General features: G+C 44.9%; 1 protein-coding gene across 4 annotated transcripts in view; it reads left to right on the top strand.

Annotated features, from left to right (window-relative positions):
- Positions 1 to 26145, top strand: part of Adgrf5 (adhesion G protein-coupled receptor F5) — a 95896-nt gene extending 69751 nt beyond the window's left edge. For 2 of the 4 annotated variants that reach the window (XM_060369696.1, XM_021643188.2), the window contains exons 11-22: positions 4288 to 4458; positions 6689 to 6808; positions 6963 to 7172; positions 8780 to 8998; positions 10634 to 10789; positions 13024 to 13232; positions 15724 to 15903; positions 18594 to 19997; positions 21071 to 21112; positions 21206 to 21265; positions 22385 to 22469; positions 24487 to 26145. In XM_060369696.1, coding sequence (XP_060225679.1) covers positions 4288 to 4458; positions 6689 to 6808; positions 6963 to 7172; positions 8780 to 8998; positions 10634 to 10789; positions 13024 to 13232; positions 15724 to 15903; positions 18594 to 19997; positions 21071 to 21112; positions 21206 to 21265; positions 22385 to 22469; positions 24487 to 24566 — 2936 coding nt within the window. In that variant the 3' untranslated portion in view covers positions 24567 to 26145. Of the gene's footprint in view, positions 1 to 4287; positions 4459 to 6688; positions 6809 to 6962; positions 7173 to 8779; positions 8999 to 10633; positions 10790 to 13023; positions 13233 to 15723; positions 15904 to 18593; positions 19998 to 21070; positions 21113 to 21205; positions 21266 to 22384; positions 22470 to 23783; positions 23851 to 24486 lie in introns of all 4 variants that reach the window. The other 2 variants (XM_060369697.1, XM_060369698.1) reach the window with 2 other exon arrangements.
- The last annotated feature ends 1769 nt before the right edge of the window (positions 26146 to 27914 follow it).

The raw sequence follows: 27914 nt of genomic DNA, 5'->3' as shown, positions 1-27914 counted from the left end.
TTTTCCAAGGTTAACACAGTATGAAAAGAAAAATTAGGGCTCTCCATCTATCTCATTTCACCAGCTATAGTGGCCAGCATCTTCTTCATCCTGGCGAGCCAGCTCTGGAATGCGCTGCCAGCACTTTAGACAAATACATGAATGAATAACTAACTAACTAAATAAATAAATAAATAAATAAAAGATCATTTATTATTTAGAAACCACGTGGGACCACAGACATCTCTTTTAAGACACAGTAGTATTATGTACTAAATTTTTAAAAATAACTTGTTTTATTTTTACTTTATGTGCATTGATGTTTTGCCTACACGTAGGTCTGTGTGAGGGATTTGATCCTGGAGGTACAGACAGTTGTGAGCTGCCATGTGGGAGCTGGGAATTGAACCCAGGTCTTCTTAAGCACTGAGCCATCTCTCCAGCCCTATTATGTGCTAAATTTAAAGAGACAAATCTTTGAACTAAAACTTTGCTAGTGGGATGTTGAAATTACAAAGTCTTTGATCTTAGACTGTGCTGCATTATTGCTATTGCTGCTGTTCTTTTTTATTTTGAAAATCAGTTTACGCCCACACTTTTCCTTAGTTTACTACCTGTGGCATCGGATTAGACCTCTGACAACTGGGAAAGACATCTGGCCAAATCCAAAAAATGTCGGTATGGGACATTTAGTCACTTCCCCGGTTTATAAGGATGAGGGGGCACAGGCATCCTGAAGGAGCTGCCAGATGGAGGAGAGGCCTTGCACAATTCCCGTGGCTCTGATGGAGGAGCTTTCAACTCTGGAAGGTGACAGACCTCGGCCTCTGGCAGAGGAACCAGGAAGTCTGCAGTGGGACGCTGAGGGGCCTCTCTCTCCGGTGACCCCTTTGCAGACTTTTCTAAGTGCAGCAAGGTTGACCAGCCTGCAGAACAATGGATTTCCTGCATAGCTGGTTATCCTCCCATCCTGAAACCAGCCCTGGCCCCCAGAGCAGCCTGATGAGTGCTAACTTCTACAGTGAGGATCGCCGGTTTCTGCTCACCCAGCCCACTGACAGCCTCACTTCACAACGCAGCTCTGGGTTCTCTGAAAGTCCTGGATGTCTTTTCAGGCTTAGAACAGAAGCCTCTCCTCCGAAATCCTCCTTAGTCACCACCTGAAATGACCCTCACTTAAACCCACACTCTGTACTGAATTTTCTTTGGGGGAACATATCATTTGACACATTCCTATTATTCTGTCCGTTTCTATACACATTTCACTCTGCATCATGGCTTACTAGGTTGCCTGCTGGGTTGAAGAGGCTGGACTTTTTAAGGATGAGTTACATTCAGCAGGAAGCGGAGGAAGAGGTACAAATGTGAACTCAGGTATCCAGGTCTGAGGCTATGGGGTGTGTTGAAACCACACCGTGGTTTGATTTTTGAGATGAAGAGTCAAATTCAGAGAGTGATAGATTAGAGCATATTGTGTGATAAGTGCTGCTATCATCTAGGGGTGTGAATCAGGTTTGTTTCATCTGCTAATTAAAAAATTTAAAGGCAAAACACAAACAAACAAAAAAAAATCTCATGCACAATGGGGAGCAACAGGAGAGGGCTCAGGTATGTTGGACAGAATCAGCAGCCAGAGAAAGGCTTTTATGAAGAGTGAGGACACACGCTCAGTTAGGTGTGTTTAAAGAAAGTGAGAAAAAGATCTTCTGCAAAGCAAAGGAGAAGCTCGGGAGCCTAAAATCAGGCCTCTCCTCATTGGCTGGGGGTTTTAAGGGTCTTTGAGGGGTTTTCTTTCCCCAAGTTAGAGCTCTTCAGTTGGTCAGTCTGAACAAAGACTTTGTAAGATTTCAAACCTGGGACCTGGGTTTTGGCACCAGGATAATAAGTTTTCTCTGCTGATGTAATAAGCCAAATTAAAAGAATTAAAGCAGGTTTATTTGGGAACAATTCTCGGGCCGGTTCACAGGCCTCGGGAGGTGAAGCCAGAGAAGTCACCATGCAGAAAGGGAGACAGAGAGAGAAAGAGAAAGACGAGAGAGAGAGAGAGAGAGAGAGAGAGAGAGAGAGAGAGAGAGAGAGCTCTGGGGTGGCTTTATCTGAAGCACACACCGGGTACACCTGGCAGCAGGTGATGACATTAGCAGTTGCTAGGTCACTGGGAGCGGGTCAGTGAAATTGCCTGTGAACTAACAGGGGTTCGAGGGGGTGTAAGCTCAAAGAGGGTTTTTATAAGTGAGTGGAGGTACAAGGTGAGGAAGTGCAGGTAGTTAAAGTGGCCTTTAAGCTTTGCATATTGGGTTTCTGCCAATAGCAGTGAGAGGAAACCACTGGATGTGCGAATTTTGTCCGGGGGAGGGGGAAGGTAAATAAATTGCATGTGTTGAGTTTGAGGTACCGGAGATGTCAAATCAACTCTTGGAAATCTGCCTCAAAAGTTTCCAACCAGGACATTCCTCTTCGCGTCATCCCACTCAATCTACAGCAGAGGGCAGAGCTGCTGATGTTGTTGAGAGGGTGAAAAAAAAATGAGCGGGATGTTGGGGAGGGGTGGGGTTGGGGAACAATGCAAGGAGCAACACTTGCATTTAAGAAGGATGCTCAGGAAAGGAGCTTAGAAAGGAGGCCCAGGAGGATGAACAGAGGAAAGAGAAAGGAAGGACCTGAGGGCTCAAGTGACCACAGCAGAAAGAAGGTGGCTGGACAGCATGAGGAAAAGCCCAAGACAGAAGAAAGAAGAGGTCCCTCTTGGCCTTAAGGAAACACATTTGGCAAAGGAGAAGGTGACAAAGGCCAATTTTAAAGATGTAATGTAAAAAGGAGATTGAGAAACCAAAGGTGTTAAACGCAGAAGCATCATGAAGTGGTGCTGGTGGGGGAGCTAGAGGAGCTTTTTCAAGAGCAGACTTGACCCAAGACTTGACACATACCTGAGGGCAATACTGCAGCTCTCTGCAGTCGGTCAGCCTTGTGGAAGCATTAATGCAGATGTGGCTTTCTTCTGAGAACTTGGTTCAAGAAAGGATGAATGGAGGGCAGGCTTTCTAGAGTTAGAAGTGACCTTGTCGAAGTGAAAGAAAGTGGACATCAGTGGAGTAGCTTGACCAGGCACTGGGGAAGGAAAGCTGGTTGGACTAGCTACTTTTCCGTTTCTGTGATAAATTACCCTGACAAAAGACAAGTTAGAGAAGCCGAGGTTTGTTTTGGCTTGCAGTTCCTGAACAGACACAGCCCACCATGAGGGAAAGGCCTGGCAGTCAGGAATGTCAGAGAACAGGAAGTATGGTGGGATATAAAAATCTTAAAGCCCACCTGCAGTGATGTTGGTACTTCCTTCAGCAAATTCCCATACCCTAAAGGCTTTGTTGCCTTTCCAGAGAGCTGTGCTAACTGGGGACTGAGTGTTCAAACACATGAGCCTGTAAGAGTGGGGGGGGGGGGGCATTTCTCATTCAAACCACAGCACTAGTCATATGTCAATCAAAACAGTAAAAACGTGTCTTAGCGTTCCTACTGGTGTGATAAAACACTATGACCAAAAGCGACGCAGAGAGGAAAGGACTTGCCTTACTCACAGTTCCACACAACAGTTCATCATCAAAAGTAGTGAGAGCAGGAACTCATGCAGGGCAAGAACCTGGATGCAGGGCTTATGCAGAGGCCATGGAGGGATTCTACTTGATGGCTTTCTTCTCATGGCTTGTTCAGCATGCTTTCCTATCGAACCCAGGACCACCAACCCAGGGATGGCACCATCCACAATAGGCTGGGTGCTTTACAATGGGATCTTATGGAGGCATTTTCTCAATTGAGGTTCCTGTTTTCTGATGACTACAACTGGTGTCTGGTTGAGGAAAAACAAACAAACAAACTAACTAACTAACTAACTAACAAACCCCCCCATAAAACGTAGTCATACAGAATTGTTGATGAGCTAGAGTTGAAAGAATACATTTATTTTGATGCTAATCCATCAGCTTATTCTAGGTCTTTCACTCTGGGATGGTGTAAGTGTCTAAAGAGTGTCAGAAGACTGCAGTAACAGATGAAGTTGGGCAGAGAGAAAAACGGAGATGGGAGTAGGGAAAAAGAAAATCTCACATGGGGTTACTTAAGAACCCTAGGCAAGAAGTACAGATGGTTTTAAGGGCAAGATGTTTCTGGAACTAGAAACGATGATTTGGGAAATAAAAAGTCGTCAGCAACCGAAAAAGCATGAAAAGCATGAAGCTGAGGTTTCCACTAAAAAACCTTGTTACTGATTCAGAGTCAGACAGCCATAATGTTGACTGTTTGTGTATATCATTGCAGGGAACCCGGAAACAGACCTAGAATCTAGCTGCAGCACTTACACCCTCAGGGCAGATGGAACCCAGTGTCCCAGTGGGTCTTCTGGCACGACGGTGACCTACACGTGTGAGTTCGTCAGTCCCTACGGGGCCAGAGGCAGTAAGAACATAGCTGTGACGTTCATCTCTGTGGGTAAGAACACTTGCCTTAGACTGTTTAGACAAACGTAGGCTACCCTTGCCCATCAGCTGGGGTCATCAGTGGGCAGAATAAAGCTGGGCTTTCCATGGGAGTGGGATGGTGGTCAGACATCCCTCTACTCCATTTCAATTCAGATGGAATCGTTTTAAGTTGGGAAGAGTGAGGTAGGAAAAAGTGGGGAGAAACTAAGACAGTACAGCTGTGTTGTCCTGAGAGAGGAAGCAGTTGGGCTGGGAAAATATAGTCATGACCAGGCTAGTTCTGTTGTCATTGAATTCATATGATAGCTAACCCTATTCCTTCCCACAATTCAGTTTCCCCTCCTTAAATCCCAACAGACTCACTCCCTTCCCCAGCACCCCTCAATTCCGTTTCTGGTTCCTCTTCTCCCAGTCTATCCATTCCAGAAAGAACGCTGCAGAAAGCTAGGACGATCTGCTCATTTGTTTTATGGTTGAATAAAAAGCTTTGTTTCAGTCTCTCAGTTCTTAGTTTCTGAAAGTGTCATTCCTCGTTTCATCCACACACAGGAATCAGGGAGAGAACAGGAAGTGTGGCCAGGCTGTAAAACCGTAAAGCCCGCCCACAGTGATGTACTTCCTCCCGAAAGTTCCATGTCTTAAAGGTTTTGTAACCTTCACAAAGAGTACCACCAACTGGGAACTAAGTGTTCAAACATGTGAGCATTTCTCATTCCAACTGCAGCACTGATCATATGCCAATCAAAATAGCAACTGCGTCATTAATCAAGCATTATAGAGTCCCTACAGCTACCAAAATGTCTTTCCATCTATCTGAAAATGAACCATTTACAGCCTTTTGAGAAATGTCATGAAAAGAAGGATGAAAGTAATTCCTGTTTGTCTTCTGCAAGTGTTCTGCTGGTGGGACTTAGTGTTTATTCATCAAGAACAAGTTCATGTGGGCCCTTGCCATCAGCCCAGCTCTCTGAGTTAGAGCAAGAGTGCATGTGCACACTTGCATAGACACACACACACACACACACACACACACACACACACACTCCCACGCACATAGCTGCAGCAGCAGCAGCTTTCACTACAGAAAGCCGCAAAGTTCCAAAAGTACCCAGGAATGTCTCTAGGGCAGGCACCTGTCTCCTCTTCTGAGGAAGCAGCTCTTATTTGGAAACCTGGGACATGATACAGAGGCATGGTTAGTGCTTGCTGAAAATTACCGGTCTGGTCATCTGACCTCTTCTGGAAACAAGAGAGACAGATTTCTGGGTTCATGAGGCTTTGCTTTCTGGTCAGAAATGGCTACCCCTTGGGGAGCTGATTTCAGATCCCTCCAGTCAGGGAGGGCAGGGTAAGGGACACACTGAGTCATGTGGACACTTTGGTGCTGTACCTCATCATGTGAGCCCTGACTAAGATGCTGTGGAAAGCTCTGGCTTCTCTGGATTATTATTAAGAATAAGAGGTATATTTGACTGGAGAAGCAGGCCTGTGGCAGGAGGCTCAAGGAATGAGGCAGCTCACCTCCATAGATGACTGAAGCCAATGCGGTTTTAAGATGTCAGTCATGGAAAAGACATGCTCCCAGAGAAGAGAGAGGATAGAACAAGAGAGAAAAAAAAAAAAAACGGGTTTTTAGATCAGCATGTATCTCGCAATGGTCTCAACCTTGTCAACAACTAATGTCTTACAGTCTATGAGAAAATTCCAAAAATAGCAGTGAACATGTAATTAATTACATTATTTAACCTAAGTTACGGTATTGCATGTAGTTATAGTATTAGTTATATATTTATGTGCAATAGCTATAAATAATATTAAGGTGTCCCTACACCCTAGTCTGCCTGAGATAGCATAAGCATGATTATTTGCAGAGTGAACTCTATGATTCCCTCTAATGAAAAATGTAGATCAAGAATTCCCTCTTTCATTTATGAAGCACTAACTGTATGCTAGATCATCAGTAAGTGCTACGGATGCACGGGCAGAGGCAAAAGGTGCTTTTTATGGGGACAGATATAAAAAGAAGTGAAGGTCCATCCCAGTGGCCTGACATTGGTGGTACAGTGGTGAGTATAGCTGCCTTCCAAGACACAACACAGTGTTTAAAGAGTTGACATGGAGTTGTGGCAAGAGCTCAGTCCTCTAATTTTCCCTTGAGGGGGTCACAGAGGAGGTTGGAGGGGAGCGTGGATTAAGCCAACATCCCTAAGTCTGCAACCTTTTACCCTGCCAATCATCAGGAGATAATCCCAGCTACAGAGGGGAAGTGCACGAGGTCCTAAGACATGTGATGGAAATGAGTACAGTTCAGAGCACCACCGGGAACAGCCTAGAAACGAGTAAAACCCAGGAGCAGCAAGGTACCAGTTCCACGTTGACACGAGTAGGGTCAGGACGGTCCGTGTTGCTGTCTCTGTCTTAAATTTCACTCCTGTGTCGATGTCATCAGAAAAACTAAACGTTGGATTTGTTGTCGGTTTTTTTGTCTTGTCTGTTTTGTTTGCATTCTTTCAGCCAACTTAACAATAACCCCGGACCCAATTTCTGTTTCTGAGGGACAAAGCTTTTCTATAACATGCCTCAGTGATGTGAGTAACTATGATGAGGTGTACTGGAACACATCAGCTGGTATTAAAATCCATCCAAGGTTTTATACCATGAGGAAGTATCAGGATGGAGCAGAGTCGGTACTCACAGTGAGGACCTCCACCCGAGAGTGGAATGGTGAGTGTCAGGCCACACCCTGCAACAGACTGTCCAGACTCTTGGAAATATGCAATGGCAGAAGCTGCCTATGAAGGCTCTTATCTTGGGATATACCTATGATGACCACTTTATTGCTCTTTGCATGTGACAGTGGGGGGTAGAGTAATACCATCCCATCTTTCTTCTTTTCTTCATCCTCCTCCTCTTCTCCTCCTTCTTATCTTCTTGTTCCTTCTCCTGCTCTTCTCCTACTTCTTTTCTTCTTCTTCCTCCTCCTCTTCTCCTTTTTCTTTCCTTCTTCCTCCTCTTCTCCTTCTTCTTTTCTTTTCTTCTTCTTCCTCTTCCTCCACTTCTTCATTGTCTTATGAGACAGGTTTTCTGTGTAGCCTTGGCTGTCCTAGAACTCACTCCGTAGACCAGGCTGGCCTCATAGAGATCCACCTGCCTCTGCCTCCCAAGCGAGGTTAAAGGCGTGCACCACCACTGCCAGGCCCTCGTTATCCCACCTTACGGATGTGGAAAATGATGCTTCAGCAATAATAAACGTGGTAGTGAAAGTTAAGTTGTGCAACCTGGACTAGAGTTAGCGTCTAACTGCACAGCCTGCACTCCTGCCATTATGACAACGGGTTTTTGGTTTTTTTTGTTTTTTTTTTTTTTCCACATAACTTTACTAGGGCCCGAGGAATGGCTCTGTCAGTAAAGCACTTATCTTGCAAGTGTAAGGGCCTGTGTTTGATCCCCAGACAACACACAAAAAGCCCAGCAAAGTAGTGCCAGCTTGCAGTCTCGGCAGCAGTGGGTGGACAGGTGGATTCCTGAGGGCTTGCTAGCCAGCTAGTCTAGCCTGTGGCAAATCCCAGTGAGAGACCCTACCTCAAACAGAAAATGGACGATACCTAGGTAGCAACCCCAGAAGTTATTCTCTGACCTCCACATGTATGTGTATACACACGTACATGCATATCTGCACGCACACGCGTCTGCACACACTTGCGCACACAAATAATAATATTAACGATACAACTGTACTAGGTACCTGGTGCTACACTACTCAGCCATGAAAACTCAAGGAAGCGTTTATATGTCTAGTTTTAAATAGAGAAGCATTTCGGTTTCCTGTTTTTATCTCCACATTGTTCATGTTGCCGGGAGATACGAGTCATTGAAAGCGAAAGGATTCGGTAGAACGGTGCGGTAAGAGCTGACATCCACGGAGCCTTTATGATCTAGTAGGCCTCTGTGCTGAGCATCTAAATATCCGAGGCAGCTGCTTACATGGTGGTTTGACCTCTGGGACCACGGTGTCTTGGAGCCTAGAGGACCACACATTTCCAGGCACCACAGTGCTCCCTCATGTCCCAGCTAACACTCTTCTTATTCCCAAGGATGCCATTTAGGAGTGATGGCTTCATTCTAAAATGATGCCTTTTATGAGTGATGACTTTGAGCCAGGCACGGTGGCACACACCTGTGATCCAAGCATTCAGGGGGACAGAGGCAGGCCTGCTCTACAAACCGAGTCCAGGACAGCCAAGGCTACACAGAGAAACCCTGTCTCAAACTCCCTGCCCCCCCCCCAAATGATTACTGCACTCTGTCTCACTTTTGCTCCCTCCCCTCAGGAACCTACCACTGCATATTTAGATATAAGAATTCATACAGTGTCGCCACCAAAGACGTCACCGTTCACCCGCTGCCTCTGGAGTCAGATATCATGATGGATCCTTTGGAAGCCAGTGGTCTGTGCACCAATTCCCACCAATTCAAGTGCTGCGTAGAAGACGGTGTAGGGGAGAAATACTCCGTGACTTTCCACGTAGATTCTTCATCCTTTCCTGCCGGTAAGAGACAGACCATCCCCCCATTAGGCCGCATTAGTTCATAGATGTGACTTTTTACTCTTAAGACAGATATTAAAAAATTCACAGGGACCCAACCATGCTTGCTGGTACAAGAATGTAATCCTAGTTACTCAGGAGGCTGATACAAGATAATTCCCTATGATTCCCTACGCCATCATAGGGAATGCAAGGCCAACCTAAGTAACCTAGTGAGACTCTGTCTCAATATAAGAAATGAAACGAGGCCAAGGTCGTAGCTCTGATGTAAAGCACTGGCCTGTCATGTAGGAGGCCCATGAGATCAGTCCTCAGTTCCGGATTAAAAAAAAAAAAAAATCCTGGAAACTGCATCAGGGAGAATTCTGCCAGCCTTTCTTATCTTGTTTTGATGTATGGCTGATGACTCACTGGTTTGAAGTAGAAGTTTTGGGTGGAGCCCATAGGTTTTCCTTCATCTCCACTCTCCCAATGTGTCCGACTAGATATCCTGATAATCCGTCCTTCTATGTTGTAAGATAACTTGATAGACAATGACCCAGTAATCCTTCTAAATGCATAAATGAGCCAGCCAGGTGATAAGAGAGAACCATCCAAGCACCACAGAGGAAAAGAAAATAAGAACCGCCCTCTAGCAAGGATGATGCATCCTAAAAGCATTTACCATTATCAGCATCCCAGAACCTCAAGCTGAAGCCTCTGGGGTCAGGAAGACCTTGTTCTTTAAAATGTTTTGTAGATTTATTTAATTGGCTTTATGTATGTAAGTACTTTGCCTGCATGTACGTGTGTGTGTGTGTGTGTGTGTGTGTCACATCACACAGAGCCTGTGGAAGTCAGAAGAGGGTGATGGGTTCCTTGGAACTGGAGCTACAGATGTTTATGTGCTACCACATAGGTTCTGGGAACCAAACCCACATTGTCTGCAAGAGCAGGCAGTGCTCTAAAGCACTGAGCCATATCTCCAGCCCCAGATTTTGGTCTTTCAATGGTACCTGAGCCATTCCCTACCACACACCCCCACCCCTGGCCCAATGACAAGATCTTCAAAGGGTGACGTGCCCAGTGGAAGACTAGGTCAGAAAAAAAAAAAATCTGTCAGTCATGGTTAAAAGTCTGGCCTCCACTCTGGGTGGGAACAAGTTCCCCCTAAGCATTATTCCTGCCTTCACCACACCTTGGACATTATTCTTACACTCTGTGTGGGATTCAAGAACCATAAGTCGAAGAGTAATTAACTTCTGGGCTCTGCAGCCAACTGCACTGGCTCGCACATACACATCACCCATGGGTATACATAATTTTGAAATATAGAAATAAATCTTTAAAATACAGAATACTCTATAAAAAGGTGATTTTTAAGACCCTGTGAGGCAGGGTGTGACCATGCACAGAGCAGGATGGAGGTCACCATCATTGGTCAAGGTGACATTTTGGCTAGCATACACTCAAAGATGAATTTACCTACTCTGAGAGCTGGAGGCTATTTCCACATGAATGGGTGAAACCCCATTAAAAATAACTGTCACAAATTCCTAGGAGTTTGGGGCAGGTTTGTTCATATCAGAACGTCTTGAAAACCTTTTTGTCTTGGCTATTCATGTCATGAATTCACATTTTCAATAACCCTGTCTTTAGAAAGAGAAGTCATTGGCAAGCAAGCATGCTACAAATACAGTCTCCCAGCAAAGTTACCTCACTGGTGTCCCAAAAACATCGATGTGTTTTGTCACTTCACCAATGCAGCCAACAGCTCAGTCCGGAGCCCATCTATGAAACTTGCCCTTGTTTCAGGTAAGTGCATTTAAACTACTTTAAAATCACATAATCAAGAGCAGAGACTCAGTTATTCATTGCCTCCTTCATTTGTATAACATATATAACATATATTCAGTAAATGTATGTTAAATACCCTTGCTGCAGCAGGCCATTGGAAATTTAGAAAGAAAAGAGAGGCCATCTTCTCTTTCCTCTAGCCTAGGGGAGAGAGATGTGCAATTGAAGATGATATCACGGCTGCTATGGTAAATATAAAGATGTGAGTGGCCGGAAAGGGTACCTTGTTGAACTCTACTCCGATAGTGGAGAGAGAGCCTGGCAAATAAAATCATTCTTGGGCCGAGCCCAGAAAGCTAGGTAGTTTGTGAGGCTGACTGGAGGGGGTAACCTGTGTCCAGCTGAAATCCCAGAGAGATAACATTAAGGGAATGTACTCTCACCCACACTCTTTTTCTGAGATAGAGCCATTTGAGAAGAGGTGGTAGGGAGAGCAGTACCTGCCCTCCCCCCCATCCCCCAAGCTCGTGTGACCTGGTACATTCTCAGGATGAAAAGTCATGATCTCTGTGACTGTTTCTATGTGAGTTCATGAGGAAGAACTCTTCCCCAGTCACCAGAGAGACCAAGTGATAAAAATGGCTTCTGGGTAAATGGATCATTAATATATGAAGGTTCCATAATTGTCCCAGTCAGCTTGTTTGAGCTCACTGAATGATGTGTGTATTCTTGTTTAAATTGGTAACTGGGACCTAGCCATCAAAGTAGGAGGCATCATGACCTTAAGAACCTTGGTACAAAAAAAAAAAAAAAAAAAAAAAAAGACCCTTGGTACATAGGGTAATCCCTTATTTGGATGACTATACTTTAAGTTCTTGTTATTTTCCATAATTTAGATTATCCCTACATCCAAAAGGGAAGTTCTAAGGATTAAAGGTGGGCACGAAACTCAGAGAAAAGCCAGCCGTTGCAGAGTACGGAAAGCTGCTGTGGGTTGAAAGCAAATAAGGGGCTTTTAAAAAACCAGGAACAACAACAACAACAAAAAATCCGGGCTCAGGGATCTTTTCTGAGATACTCCAACTGAGGACCGTTCATGGAGATAACCTAGAACCCCTGCACAGATGTAGCCCTTGGCAGCTCAGTCTTCAAGTTGGTTTTCTAGTAAGGGGAACAGGGACTGTCTCTGACATGAACTCAGTGGCTGGCTCTTTGATCACCTCCCCCTGAGGTAGGTGCAGCCTTACCAGGCCACAGAGGAAGACAATGCAGCCACTCCTGATGAGACCTGATAGACTAGGATCAGATTGAAGGGTAGGAGGACCTCCCCTATCAGTGGACTGGGGGAGGGACATGGGTGGAGAAGATGTAGGGAGGGTGAGGTTGGGAGGAGATAAGAGAGAGGGCTACAGTTGGGAAACAAAGTGAATAAACTGTAATTAATAACAATAAATAAAATAATTTAATAAAACAGGAACAAAAATGAAGGTGTTTGGTTCTCACCAGGTCACTAAGAGTAAAGGCAGTGTGAACTCTAGCACAGAAGTCTGCTCAGCCTGACCCTGTTTCCTACTTCCTTTCTCTTCCCACAAAGCATCTCTTTTGAAAGTCTTTATACATGTTTTTAATACTCTTGACAGGGGGCAGGCGGGCAGATCAGTGTTAGGGCAATCTTCTCACTTTATGTTGACCACAGCAGCTGAGACAGCATTTTCCCTCACACACATAATACTGCAGGTCAACTGTCGGCAAAGTGAAAATGAAATGAAATGACTTTACACTTGGAAAGCTCTCGAGGTGGGGTGCTGCCCACTTGGGGCTCCACGCTGATGCTCAGAAATATTCAGAACCCAAAATGATGTGGATTTCAAAAGTTTTCAAATAAAAAGTGTTCAACCTCTTCTTAAAAATCACATGTGGTCCCTAACCACTTGTCTTAACCACATGTGGTCCCTAACTACTTGTATCACACAAGGACAGCTCTGTACAAGTGTGTAGCATATACTGAGATTAACCCCCTAACTCTTATCTTCCCCCTCTCTATTCCCCACCCCCAATAGTCTTCTTTATATTTCATATGATTTCATATTTTACACTCATATCTACATATGTGATTTTGTGTATTATAAAAACTCTGGGAACCACAAATGAGAGACAACACCCAATGTTTGTCTGGGACTGACTTAATGTGTTTACTATGATTATCTTATAAATTCCCAATTGTCCCCTTTATTCCCGTGTTTCTGATGCAGGGGAGAATATCACATGCCGAGATCCTGTCATAGGTATTGGGGAACCTGGGAAAGTCATCCAGAAGCTGTGCCAGTTCTCAAGTGTTTCCAGAAGCCCTGGCCAGATCCTCGGTGGGACCGTTACCTATAAATGTGTAGGCTCCCAGTGGAAGGAAGAGAAAAGAAGCTGCATCTCAGCCCCAATCAATGGTTTGCTCCAGTTGGCCAAGGTGAACCGGAAACCCTTGACTCTAAGCCCTAGGGGGAGGGTTATCTCTCTGACTCAGCACGGTTCTCAGCACTTAGGAAAATTAATCCATGTACCGCTCCAAAACGCATGGCCAAAAATGTGTTGTGTCGGCTACTTTTCTAGCTGCTGTGACAAAATATGTGACAAAGGCAACTTTAAAAAGGAAGGTTTGGCTTTGGCTGACAGTTGTGTGAAGTCTATCATGACGGGGAAGGCATGGAGGCAGGAGGAGGCCGGTCACACTGCATCCACAGTAGGGAAGCCGAGGGAGCTGATGCTGGCATCCAGATTGCTTTTGCCTTTTCATTCAGCCCAGGACCCCGCCTGGCCCATGGAACAGAACCATTTGCACAGACACTGGGTCTTCCCAGTTCCATGGACTCAATCTAGAAACTCCCACTTAGATATGTCCAGAAGTTTGTTTCTATGACTATTCTAAATCCCAGCAATTTGACGATCAAGATGAACCATTTCAACAGTGAAATCTAGAAATCTTTGAAAACACTTACATTTGCATAGGAAGGCAACGATGTGTGTACTGGGCTCTAGGATTGCCTCGTTGCCCATCCTCAAGTGCTCATCACATCATGTCCAAGGCCTATGAGGGGTGCTGTAGTATACTTTTTTACTGATCTCTTTCAAATAGCTGTGATGACAAATAGCTAGAATATTTTCATAAAGAGGTAATATAAAAAGAACATTCAATAACAAATCATTTAGTTAGGGAAGTATTGAAAGTAAATTACAAAGTGACATTGGTGGAGATGTTCCAATATAAAGTGTTTTAAATCAAACAAATATCTGTGTGCTCACAGAGAGGGACACTTATCAAAGACTTCCTATATAAAATATGTATTTTTTCAACTCACTCTTTCTAAAGAGTTAAAAAGGTAGATACATCTGGGCAGTAGTGGTGCATACCTTTAACTCCGGAACTCAGAAAGCAGAGGGACAAGGATCTCTGAGCTTGAGGCTAGCCTGATCTACAGAGCGAGTTCTAAGACAACTAGGGTTACACAGAGTAACCCTGTTTTGAGGGAAAAGGGTAGATAGTTAGCAAACTGATGTGTACAGATAAAGGATATAATCTGTCATCTGACTCAAGATAACTCTGAAAATAAAAGGGGACAACTCTTATTTTATAATAGTATATTTGTTATTAAAATATAATCACATAATTCTGCCCTATTCCCTTTCCCTCTTCCAAATCTTTCCATGCCTCTCCTTGTTCCCTTCTTCTGTAGTTTATATATTTATGCACACAAACACACAACACACCCTTCTCAGTCCATTTAATGTTTCAGAGCTGACCACTTGACATTGGCTAACACATCTCTGGGGAAGACCGCTTCCTCTGTTCCCAGGGTTCCTTAGTTGCCTATAGTTCTTTATCTAGGGGTGGGACCCCATGTAATTTCCCCCTTACACATTAGCATGTCTGTTTCTGCTGTCCTTGTGCAGGTTTTGTTGAGGCAGCCATGTTATTGAGATATCTTGGGTGAAGCTTTCTTCGTCATTTCTAGGAAACAGTCTCACTACCGATTTTTACGTCCTCTGGCTCTTATAATCCTTCCATCTCCTCTTCCTTAATGCTTCCTGAGCCTCAAGTACAAGAGTTGTGTAGATCTATTGATTGAGCTGTATACTCCATGATCAGTCCCATTTTGATCAGTTATGGGCCCCTATAATTGTTTCTGTCTATTACAAAGAGTTTTTGTTAGTAAGGGTTAGAAGCTATACGTATCTGTAGGCATTTGGGTCAGTTTTTAAAATGTAGTTAGGAATTATGTGGTTTAGTGAAATGGTGGCATAAGGTTCTCCTCTAAGATCCATGACCTTGCTAGCCCCAGTAGTTGACAAGATTTCTAGTAGAAAGCATGATTTCCCTCCTATTGAATGAGCCTTAATTCCAAATAGACAGTGGTTGTTTACTGCCAAGATATGAGTGCCACTATCGCAACTTTAGGGATATAGTGCCATATTGGTTTCTTTTGAAGTTCATGGGCTTCACAGCTGTGCAGAACTGCAGTTCATTTCACTCCCTTGGCAGCTTTCATGGCTTCTTTCGGGACTATGGAAGTAAACACAGCACTCTTAATAATTTACTAAGTATGCAGATATAGAACAATGAAATATGGAAGGATTGTCACATTCTTAGTCAGAAGTAGCAGTAGTGTAGAGGGAGAAAAGGAATGGTATATGTGTTTCCATGTGGACAAGTGACAAGCTTATTTTATTTTAACTCTGTAGCAATTATATTTGTTTCTGGTTAGTTTTCAGGTTGGCATATGTTTAGCTTTTTGCTTTCTGTGCATGAGATCTTAAACTTTCTCCATTCTGCTAGTTTAAGAGGTGAAGGCTTTAACTTATAATGCACACTATTGATTATGAGAAAAAAGAAAACCACAGCTTCTAGGTCACCAGGATCAAAATAGTTTCATTTGTTTTGGTGCTTTTTTTTTTTTAACTAGGCTTTGATCAAGAGCCCCTCCCAGGATCAGAAGCTCCCTGCATACCTGAGGGACCTTTCTGTTAGTGCTGGCAAGGAAGAACAGGACATCCGCTCCTCCCCAGGAAGCCTGGGAGCCATCATTAGCATCCTGGATTTGCTCTCGACAGTTCCAACCCAAGTGAATTCAGAAATGATGAGGGTAAGTGTACTTAAGCCTTGGCAGAGTTTGGGGTCGCTAGGCTTCTGTGCAAGAAGCCTCCTTCCTTCCCATGCAGATTCTTTCCCAGAGCACTGACTTGGATGGGAGAATAGAATATCAGAGTGTGCTCTGCAGCTCTGGCTTCCAGGAGATCAGAGTGTCTCTCAGTTTCCTTAATGAACCTCTGCTTTCATTTCTTCGTTCGAATAGAATGAATTCCTACTTGCTTTCTAAAAAGCTAGGAATTAAAAGGTTACAAAATATGTGCAAGGTGGGTATGTTGGAATCAGTTTGGCACCTGTGAAGCAGACCTCTTGGCACAGCTGGGAAAGACTGGCTCAGTTAAGGTCAGCTTCTGAGAAGGTCTGTGAGAGGTTGTCTTTGTGGAATTAGATGATATAAGAAGACCCACCTTAACTGTGGGTGGCACCATTCCCTAGGCTGGGGATCCTGGATTGTATAGAAGGAAAGGGTGTGAGCCAAACCCTTGTGTGCATGCCTTAATCCATGGCTCTCTGCTCTTGACTGTGGCTGTCATGTACACAGTTCTCTTTAGATCCTGCCATGGTCACCTCTCTGCCTGAAATTGTAGGCCTTACATTTTTTGTTTTTTATCAGAGCTACCATTTCCACAGCAACAGAAAGGAAACCAAAGCAAGGTTTTCAAAGGTCTTGTGTAGAATACGAACTGTGAGGTGCTTCCTGTTTTGAAAGAAAAGAAAGCTCATAAGAGTTCAAACAGAGAGGCTTTAATGAAGGCAAACATACAGAGTTAAGTCAGAATAAAATACATAAGGGGTGAGGGTGGGACCTTCAGAGACCACAGCCTCTAAAAGCCATTACCACACTATAGACAAAAGGTTGGAAATCACACAAGGAGTCCTGTGAGAACTGAAGTCTTAGGGGTGCTTGCTTTCTTCAGAAGCTATAGATTTTGAAGTCCAGTGTGATTTTTACCAGAGACAAGCTTGGGATGAAGGGAACAGGGCAAGGGGACAACATGGATGATTTATGTCAACATTTCTCACTCCCACCTTCCCTTCAGCTGCCTTCTCGTGGCCAAACCCATCAAGAGGCCAACAAAGCACTCTTTATTTTGGGGTGGGGACAGTACACAAATCACAGGTTGGGTAGCTTGGGCAAAATGTATTGTGTCACTGTTCTACAGATGAATCAAGGTTCAAAAACATTCTCCCTGCAAAGGTGTCAGAGGAGAACTTTTCTTCACTTCTCCAAGGCATACTTTGGCTTCCACTGCACCACCCAAATCTCTGCCCAATCCTCTTTTTCTTCTGTATTTTGTAAAGATACATTGGAGTTTGGAGTCACTCAATAATACAGAATAAAGTTTGTTCTAGCTTCATTTTGTTTCTGTGATCAACACCATGACCAAAAGCAACTTGAGAAGGAAAGGGTTTATTTCAGCTCACAATTTGCAGTCCACTATTGAGGGAATTCAAGACAGGAACTTGAAGCAGAAGCCATGGAAGAATGCTTTCTGATGGCTCACAGGCTTATGCTTAGCTTGCTTTCTTATACAGCTCCGGGCAGCCTTCCCAGGGAATAGTGCTACCCACAGTGGACTGTGCTCTCCTACATCAGTTAAGGCAATCAAGACAATTTCTCACAGACATGCGCAGTCTGCTGTAGAAAAACTCTCTATGGAGACTTTTTCCCAGATAACACTTGTGACTCTAGGCTGTGTCAAGTTGACAGTTAAAGCTAACTATAGCAGATCCTTAAAGCAATCACATTTGTGAAGGCTATTGTCTGCACAAGGTCACATTCCCAAGGTCTGGGTATCAGGGTACATCCTGTTCAAGGCTGCCACTCAACCTGTTTCGTAGGCTTATTCTTCTATAGGTCAGACAAGGTAAAAATAGGGAGGAAAAATAATCAAGAGAAGGGAGTGAATGGAAAGCATGAGGCCCAAGTTTATGATGAAGAGAAAGACACTTTATCAAAAAGCAAAACTGCCTTTGGAAACACCCTCATAGCTTATTTGATGCTCAGGTCTAGAGCAGGTCTTCTGAGAGTTTCTCTTGCTTGTGATATGCCATCTACCAAAAGCCGTCACAGACTTAAGGTTTAAAATAAAATCAGCTAAGGGCTGAGGAGATGTCTGGAAAGTGTTTACCACACATATGTGAGAGGCCAAGTACAATCTTCAGTACCCATTGTATAAAAGCTGGGCATAGGGCCTGGGCACAGGGGAAGCAGACAGGAGGATCCCTGGAGAACACTAGCCGGCCAATCTCACTAACTCTGTGGGAGAAGCCCTGTGAACTGCTATTATGAAAGAGACCCAGTGTTAACCTCTGACCCCTGCTCCTCCACGCACACACATTATGTTCATCCATAGACACACATGCACATGAATATGTATACAAAAATAAAACAAGCCAAACATGAGTAAATAAGACCCCTCCCAGCTAAGTAAAGTAAGTCTCAGTATTGTGGGGGTGATTATCCCAGTCACTGTTACAAAATCCTAAGCAAAGTCTCACGGCCTACGGTCCCTGCCTCTGCCCTGCTCTGTTGTGAGAAAGCAGGGGAGAGATTATCTCTGTTGGTGTTGCCTCAGACTCTCTGCTTTTTCCCCTTACACCAGTCAGGATCCAGAGAAATCCTAGTTTGTCTCTTTCGTCTTGAAAAACGGTTTGGTCTCCCCCTGCCTATGTCACCTACAGGATGTGCTTGCCACCATCAATGTCATCTTAGACAAGTCCACCCTGAACTCCTGGGAGAAGTTACTCCAGCAGCAGAGCAACCAGAGCTCTCAGCTCCTGAACTCAATGGAAAGGTTCACCCAAGCACTCCAGATGGGGGATGCCACCCCTCCGTGGCTCTTCCACCCTAATGTTCAGATGAAGAGCATGGTGATCAAACGCGGCCACCCCCAGGTCTACCAGCAGAAGTTTGTCTTCGAAGACTCCGACCTGTGGGGTGATGTCTCCATCGATGAGTGTCAGCTGGGAAACCTGCAGCCTGAGTCATCGGTCGTCACCGTAGCTTTCCCGACCCTCAAAGCCATCCTTGGCCAGGATGTACAGAGGAAGACGGCCTCCAGCAGCTTGGTAATGACCACCACTGTCAGCCGTGACATCATCAAGCCGTTTAGGATTGCCATGACTTTTAAGAACAACCATCATTCGGGTGGCAAGCCGCAGTGTGTCTTCTGGAACTTCAGCCTCGCCAACTACACAGGGGGCTGGGACAGCAGCGGGTGCTCCGTGGAAGATGACGGTAGGGACAACAGGGACAGAGTCTTCTGCAAATGTAACCACCTGACGTCATTCTCCATCCTCATGTCCCCAGACTCCCCAGATCCAGGATCTCTTTTAAAAATCCTTCTGGATATCATTTCTTACATTGGGTTGGGTTTTTCCATCTTCAGCTTAGCGGCCTGTCTAGTTGTGGAAGCCATGGTGTGGAAATCAGTGACCAAGAACCGAACTTCCTATATGCGCCACATCTGCATTGTCAACATTGCCTTTTGCCTTCTGATTGCTGACATCTGGTTCATTGTGGCTGGTGCTATCCACAATGGCCGCTACCCGCTCAATGAAACAGCCTGTGTGGCCGCCACCTTCTTCATCCACTTCTTCTACCTATGTGTCTTCTTCTGGATGTTAACCCTGGGCCTCATGCTCTTCTACCGTCTGATCTTCATTCTGCACGATGCAAGCAAGTCCACCCAGAAAGCCTTCGCCTTTTCTCTAGGCTATGGCTGTCCGCTCATTATCTCATCCATCACAGTGGGAGTTACGCAGCCGCAGGAAGTCTACATGAGGAAGAACGCGTGTTGGCTTAACTGGGAGGACACCAGGGCACTGCTGGCATTTGCCATCCCTGCGCTGATTATCGTGGTGGTGAATGTGAGCATCACAGCTGTGGTCATCACTAAGATCCTGAGGCCGTCCATCGGAGACAAGCCAGGCAAGCAAGAGAAGAGCAGCCTGTTCCAGATCAGCAAGAGCATCGGGGTCCTCACACCACTCCTGGGGCTCACCTGGGGTTTTGGCCTTGCCACAGTGATCCAGGGGAGTAATGCTGTGTTCCACATCATATTTACCCTCCTCAATGCCTTCCAGGTAAGCTCGTGGCACCGGGGTCTCGGGGAAATGCCTGTTCTTGTGGGACAAACTAATGATAGAAACACAAACAAGAGGAGGAATGGGGAAGAAGTTTAATGCACAGGAGACCTCCACTTCAGAGAGCAGTAATTACAAGCACCCAGTGAGACAAAGGGACACAGTCCTCTGCTCCCATTGAACCTTGACCCTTTTATCTCCTATATTGGAATTTGGCTCCAAATGCCCCCATAATACAAGTAGGAGGAGAGTCACCTTTCTAAACTAGATGATGCTGTTTACTCAAGATACTCTTTCCCTAGTCTTATCTCTTAAGTAAGAATAGCCCTGCTGCAAAGTCAGTCATGGCTTCATTTAGTCTCCACGAGCATCAGCGAGCTCTGGCTTTGTGAGGACAGGCTTCTTGTCACTCACTGCATCTCCCTCTCTAGTGCCTAATAAAGACCTTGGTCCAAGGTAGGTTCTCCAAAGACAAAGGAAATAGATGTTGGGTACCATGTAGTTTCTCTCAAAAGATATGTGAAGAAAGACCTTCCTGTATATGCCAATCTATTTGGTGATTGGCTTAGACATTTCTTGGCTCTTTTGTAGTATGTAGTCATTTACAGTGGATGCCAGTTTTTTCGATGAGCTATAAGACAGAGCACCTTGCTCCTGAATGCTTGTGACAAAACTGTATGAATCTCAACCCATAACACTGTGTGTTATGAGCTGCAAGGTTATTTGCTTTCAAGATAAGTTCCATGGAAAGAAACTATCTCCTCCCATATTGTCTTTACAACATATAGGGACGAATGAGGAATAATGTGGGCTAGAGAATTATTTAGTAGCATAGCCTGCAGGGAAATACCATTCATGATTGGAGGAAAATGGAAAGTATTGCCCTAGCATTAATCATTTAAGGTTCCTCAGTGCAAAACTGTTGCATCACTTTACTTCGTCATGTTGTGGACTCATCGCATCCACTCAGATGTGGAAAGAGGTGGCACAGACTCAACACCTGCTTAATAATGCTTCCTGTGAAACTGGATCATGGCCCGCTATTAAATCGCAGTTCTTAATCCTTTCCACAGGGGCTCTTCATCTTGCTCTTTGGCTGCCTCTGGGATCAGAAGGTAAGACCAATGATAGTTTAGTGCTTCTGGAAACATCTAACATGCCCAAACGAAGTCTATTGGATTGACACTGGCTTCTTTTAAACAATGCAGGTGCAGGAAGCTTTGCTGCACAAGTTTTCATTGTCAAGGTGGTCTTCCCAGCACTCCAAGGTAAGCCTGGCCCCAAAGAGACTTCCTGTTTCATACCCTCCTGGAGTCTATTAATGTGATACAAGGAAGTAGACTGTCTCTTACTTTAAGATTGGAATCAGTTAAGTAAAACATAAACAAATCCGTCATCTGCCATGACTAATGCCAGCATAGATTATTCGGTGATTACTGCTTCTTGCCACTGTTTTCTGGTACATTGCACAACTCTTTAAGATGTGACTCCAGAGCTTTCGAGCTTTCGATGGCAGATAATCTCAAAATGACATCTGAGTTGCACACCTGTAATCCCACAACCCAAGAGCCTAAAGGTGGTAGACTCTCCATGAGTTGGAGGCCAGCCTGGGCTTCTTAGCAAGTAACACCAGGGTGGCTAGGTCTGCATAGTGAGACCTAGTTTCAAAAGGCAAAACCAGGAGCAACACCATAGAGTCCGTTAGGTGCAGAACAAATTCCCAGTGAGACTCTTCTGGGAGGAATTCTAGGGGAAATTCAAGAAAAAGCAATGTGGGAATAATAGTGAGATTTTCTGTAGTTCATTCTTTTGAAGTGCAACTATTGAATATTATCAGCTACCGTTTATATGCCAAAATATACTAGGAAACAAGATGTTACACAGTAAGACATACATGTAAGCAAGGATACAACTTAGTTTATGATTAGTGTGTGAAAAGAGCTAATCTAGTTTCTGAGCAAAAAAAAAAAAAGAAAGATAAAATGAGAAGGAGAAAGGAAAAAGAGGAGGTGAAAGGATAGGAGGGATGAGAGGAAAGGGAAAGGAAGGGAAGGGAAGGACAAATGCAGGGAAGGAGGAAGGAAGAAATAAAAAGTGAAGAGCAGGCAAAGAGAAAGAGGGAGGAAAAAGGAAGGAAGAGAGGGAAGGAGAGAGTGAGGGAGGAAAGAAGGGTAAAGATAGGGAGGGATGGCTCAGAGGGAGGGAAAACACAACTCATATATATTTGCAGGCTATTTCTCCTGTCCAGAGTATACCAGTTCCCAGCCTCCACCTGACTAGGCAACAGGATTAAAAACACAGGAAAGTGATCAAAACTAGAGATCAAAACGGTCCTCATCTCCCAGACTTGCTTTGTGATTTGTCTTTTCTCTCTCTCTCTCTTCTAGTCAACATCCCTAGGCTCATCTACGCCTGTGTTTTCTATGAGTTCTCCAATATCCAGAAGATTTAATAATCTCTTTGGTAAAACAGGTAAGTGGTGAGTACTAAGTACTACCAGGTAGACCAGATCAGGCTGGCCCTGACCTAGCACTCCTGTGTCCACCCCTACTTCATGGCAGGGACCTAAACAACTGGGTTTAGAGTAAATGTTGAATACAGGAACTTGCTTGTATGTTCACAAACAACCAGGAGGTTGCTAAAGAAGGTCAGCTACTCTAAATGGGCTACTCTAAGCGGACAAGCCTCGGAGAGCTCTCTCTCAAATGTAAACAGTACCTGCGAGTCTCTGGGCTTGTCCACCACAGAATTCTCTTTATCGTGTTAAGTAGTAGACACCAATTTTCTGTGTCACGCAAAGAATAAACATGGAACTTTGATTTTGGGATTCAAACCAGGGTTGCTCCTGCCCTTTATGGAACATTGCTTGTTTCACATTGACATTGCCAAACTGGGTATTCATACATGAGGTATCATCCGGGGTAGATATTCTATTGAATGATCGTAAGTTCTACCTGAACAATAGAAAATGAATAGCATTAGTGACTCCAGAACTGGTCTTAGCTAATCAGAATGTAAATCCCAGTCCCAACCACTGCCTTCCACAGGACAGTTCCAGCACACTTGTCCCCCTAGGAGAGTACCAGCACACCACCCCCATAGAACAGGCCCATTACACTGACCTTCCAGGGAATTCCATCACACCGCCCCTCCCACAAGAAAATGACCACCCAAACTCACTCCTTTTCATTTTTGTGTCCCTCAGTGTCAGGGCTCCAATCTAGGTTTCTCAGACATGCTAAGCAGGCACTCTAACACGGACCCCTCTCCCCCCACATCCCTTTCCATCCAAACCCAGATGGATCTCACAAATCTAAACTTAGACTGTGTCCACTTCCAGACCTGGCTACGGTACATTTGCTACCAAATCTGAATATTCTGAGAACTCTGTGAAGACTAACCCTCCACTCAGTCACTCAAGAGACCGGAGGATTGTCACTTTTCTCTTTGGAACTCACTAACTTGACCTAATATGAAATGACAGAGTTTTTGGAATATCAAAACTATTGCACCTCATAGGTATTTAGCAATTCCAATGCAGTGAGCAGAAGTTGTTAAATAATCCACTGGAGCCAAACTTTACAAAGCATCAGGCCACTAGAATACGTCCTTTATTTGTGAATGATCCAGATCTAAGTTGGGATGTGGGCTTCATTCCTGGGATATCAGGGCCTGAGATTCTTGGTCATGATGCTGGATAGTCTTGCATGAGCCATCAGTACAGCCCTGCTCTGAATAACGGGGTAGGGGGAGGCTAATTACGGTAACTCTGGTTTATGTTGTCAGCAGCCCCAAAGGTCCCCCCAGGCAATGATGGAAACCTTGATAGCAGTGCCATTTCATCATCCTGATGGTAGGGTAGTCACTTCGACCCTTCCCTTGCCCAGCGTATGCTCTGTATTTTCTCCACGCACAGTACCTGCTATCTGCCCACATAAGGCTGAGCAGTCACGCCAGCTGTCCTCCCTGCTGTGCTGGTCCTTGGTACTTCTGACGGTATCTGTCACTTCTTCTTCTTCCCATGCCTTCCTTCCTTAGAGTTCATCTCCTCTTTCCTTTATGAACCTTCCGCTCAATGGTTAGTTCCTTCCTAAGGACTCCCAAGTCTAGATAAGCAAGGGGACCAGGAAGTTTTCCTTGTGTTGACGCCCCCAAGCCCATGCATGTGGGGGTTTACAGAGACGTGGCCCACACTGAGACTTTCCTGCCCCGTGTGGAAATCTGGCTTCTGGTGTGTGGTGGAGTAGTTAGTGCTTGGTGGCTGCCATGCATGCTTGAGGACAGCACTTCTGCCGTTTGTTTTTCGGCATGCTGGGTAGGGAAAAGGGTGGGCATGGGTTGGTTTCCGGGCATGGCTGGTGGACCAGAGCTCATCTTGGTTCATTAGAAGATGTCTGCCTCCCAAAGTGCATGAGAGTTTGTCTTAGAGGCTGAGGTGCTATATGTTTTTTGTTTTTGTTTTTGTTTTTTGTTTGTTTTGTTTTTGCAGGAACATACAACGTTTCCACCCCAGAGGTGACCAGCTCATCCCTGGAAAATTCATCTAGTGCTTACTCGCTGCTCAACTAGGCAAAGACAAATCCAAAGACCTCTCAGAAACAGAGCACATGCCAAGAAAAAGGGACCCATCCACATCTATGGGTAAAGGCATCTCTCTGCCAACTTCTGGGAGCAGATGCTGAAGAGACTCTTTCGTAAAGACAGACTGAAAGCAATTGCTGTGTTTATTTTTGCTCCTACCCCTATACATTGTGTAATGCCAAATATGTATAGTATTTAAAAGAAACTTCCCCCCATGGCCCAACTTTTCTCTATATATTGTAAAATAGAATTTTGAAGAGAGTTTTACACACACACACACACACACACACACACACACACACACACACATACACACCATTGGCTACCAATATAAGCATTGAAACATTAAGTAAAAAGTTAGTACCCAGGAATTCGGTGATTTCAAGGAAGGAAGGAAGGAAGGAAGGAAGGAAGGAAGGAAGGAAGGAAGGAAGGAAGGAAGGAAGGAAGGAAGGAAGGAAGGAAGGAAGGAAAGAGAGAAGGAAGGAGGAAGAATTATGTAGAAAACATTTGGGAGCACATCCGTGATTTATTATGATTGCTCAGATACTGCTGCACTGACAGTGAAAATATATGGCTCAAAAATGGACACTGAAATGAAGCCATGGGGGATGAGCTTAGCACATTCCTGATCTTTCCCTAGCTAAAAGGGCAGAATAAAGGACAGAGGAGAAACTAGGAAGGAGATCAGGCTGTGAGGATATTTCTGGCTGGATGGTAATGTTTGCAAGCAGTTCAGGCAAAGAGACTCACTTCTCCTGACAGCAGGGACGCATATGAACCTTTGGATGTCAAGGTCTGAGCAATGCAGTATGAGCACACAGAGCAAGCATGACATCAACTTTGTCAGATCCATGCAAGGGTCATTTCTTTCTCTTTCTTTTTTTAAGTATAAAAGCAGGTTTATTGCGGGTAACTCTCAGGTGGGGAAATCTCCATGCAGACAGAGAAAAGGAAGGCAGAGAAAGAAAGAGAGAGTGTGTGCATGGGAGAGAGAGAAAGAAAGATAGAGCAAGTTTCATGTCTTATGGTTTGTCAGAAAAGTATTGTGTGTTAGTTTGTTCAGAGTTTTGAAAGCAACACGTGTGTATGTATATATTATACCTGGTAATTGACAAACTCGATATAATGTACTGAACTCAGACTCCAGCATCTGTATTACATGTAACAGCTTTAACCAGGTACTTCTGTGCAGTAGAGGGTAGATTCAATAATCATGTAGAGTGTACATTTTTATTTCTGCCTTTGTGACTTCATGGCGATGTGCTGTCTGGATTGCTGTGTTCCATTCCTTCCCAGTGTCCTAAGTTCCCACACCAATATACATACGCTCAGAGTTTCTGTGGCCTGATCTGTGTTTATTACAGCCACTGGGATGGCTCCCGAAGGAAAATAAAATAAAATAAAATAGGCACCAGGCTCTTCTGTGCGAGCCACACTTTACTTTGATAAGCAAATGGCAGATTTACCTCCAAGATTAGATGTTTGTGAATTTATGCCTCTGTGGTTTTTGTATGTGTGTCTCTCAAAAATACAGATATTTATTAAAACTGCATCCATGATAGAACTCACCATGTTCAGTATCCAAGAGCAAGCATGCATTCCATATCCAGGTGTGATCTCAAAGGAGCAGGGTCACTAAGGACGGTGTCATGGTTAGTTTCTCGTTGATGCAGGAAAAGTTTGCCTTGGCTTGCACTTCAGACTACTGTCCATCTTGGCCGAGAAAGCATGGCTGCAGGGGCTTGAGGCCAGCCTGTCACTCTGCTTCTGAAGTCTGGAAATAAAGAACAGGAAGTGAGACGAGGCTATGAAAGTCCAAAGCCCTCCCCCAGTGACATCCTTCTTCTAGCCAGACTCCACCCCCTGAAAGTCCCATAACCGTCACAAACAGCACTACCATCTGGGGGCCGAGGGTTCAAAGGCATGGGCCCAAGTGGGGCATTTCACATTCAAACAACAACAAACAGCAGGCTCTTTAAGGTGGGTGCGTAGTGTTGGGTTTTTAAGGCATGAGAGACTATGGGGGCCCTTCATTGGGAAGACAGGATAGAAGAGTCTGAACTCTAACCATCACTCTTATTTTTAAGTGCTTGAAACTCTTCCGTCTAGCTCTATGCTTAATCTAGCTCTTTTCTGCTTCCACCTCTCTGTTCTTCATAGAGGAAGAGCATGTTGGGACAGACAAAGGCCCATCCATTGAGTTCCGTTCCCACACAAGTCCTCCCCACACTTGTGTGAGAACCAACACAGGCCTGTCCCAGCTTAATGGTTCATCATTTAAAGTCCCCACAGGAAACAAATGTTGATGTGCAAATGAGGACGAGTTCTCCCCAGGGAGTCTCGGAAGCCGGGCAGAGTTCAGTAGAGAGAATGCGTGGATGATTCGGAGATGGGACACGCTTCGGATTAGAATCAGGTTCTGGAGAAAGAATGACCTGGGATGAATCAGCTCCTTGTGTTGCGTTAAGGAGCACTGAGCCAGGGTGATTGCACGGCAGGACAAGGCAAGCTTGACTTCAGGGAGGCTGGAGCTGTTGTGCTCAAGAATGCAAGGGACCGAAGAACACTGAACTTTGGCCCACCTCATTGGTGCCCCTTGGGAGCCATTGGGTTTGACCCTGTGATCCTCCATAACAGCATAATAGCAGGAACTTTGGGCTGAATTCCATAGGCTGTGGATCTGGCCCTCTGCCCGCTTTCATTCCCAGAGACACGTTCCCCTGTCACCACTGCGCATGCCCACAAACTCCAGCAAACACACACACAAATTCATACACAGACCCACAGTGGACAGAGGCACACAGAAACATGTGCACACACACATGCACACACACACACACACTCACATATTCAGGCCCCAGTGAGCACACATTGACACCCAAATACACAGGTACACGTGTGCAGACGTTTTTTGTAAGACAGCTGTCACATCTCCGTCCCAACTGAATGGTTATTTATTTAAAACCCCTAAAGAAAGTTTGTTAGTTTGTTAATGCAGGATCCGGGAAGGGGCCGTTCATCTTGGGGCAGACACATGGGGCAGTCTCTACCATCATGCACAGCCCTGGATTCCAGAAAAGGAGGCCAGGGGCATGGCTCGGGGCTTAAGACTGTATACTGCTCTTCTAGAGGAATCCCAAGCTGGGTTTCCAGCTCCCATGCTGGGCAGCTCGCTGCCGCCTGTAACTCCAGCTGAAGTGAATCTGTTGCCTTCTTCTTGACTCTGAGGGCACTAACGCGCGTCTCCCCCCTCCACACACACACACACACACACACATTTACACTTCACGTTTTGAAAATAACTCCAGAAAATCTAGGTCATAAAACACCGAA

The sequence above is a fragment of the Meriones unguiculatus genome, chromosome 16 (assembly GCF_030254825.1).
Source record: "Meriones unguiculatus strain TT.TT164.6M chromosome 16, Bangor_MerUng_6.1, whole genome shotgun sequence".
NCBI classification, from domain to species: Eukaryota; Metazoa; Chordata; class Mammalia; order Rodentia; family Muridae; genus Meriones; species Meriones unguiculatus.
Note: the sequence above shows the minus strand (reverse complement) of the source record. Positions and strands in the feature narration are given on the sequence as shown.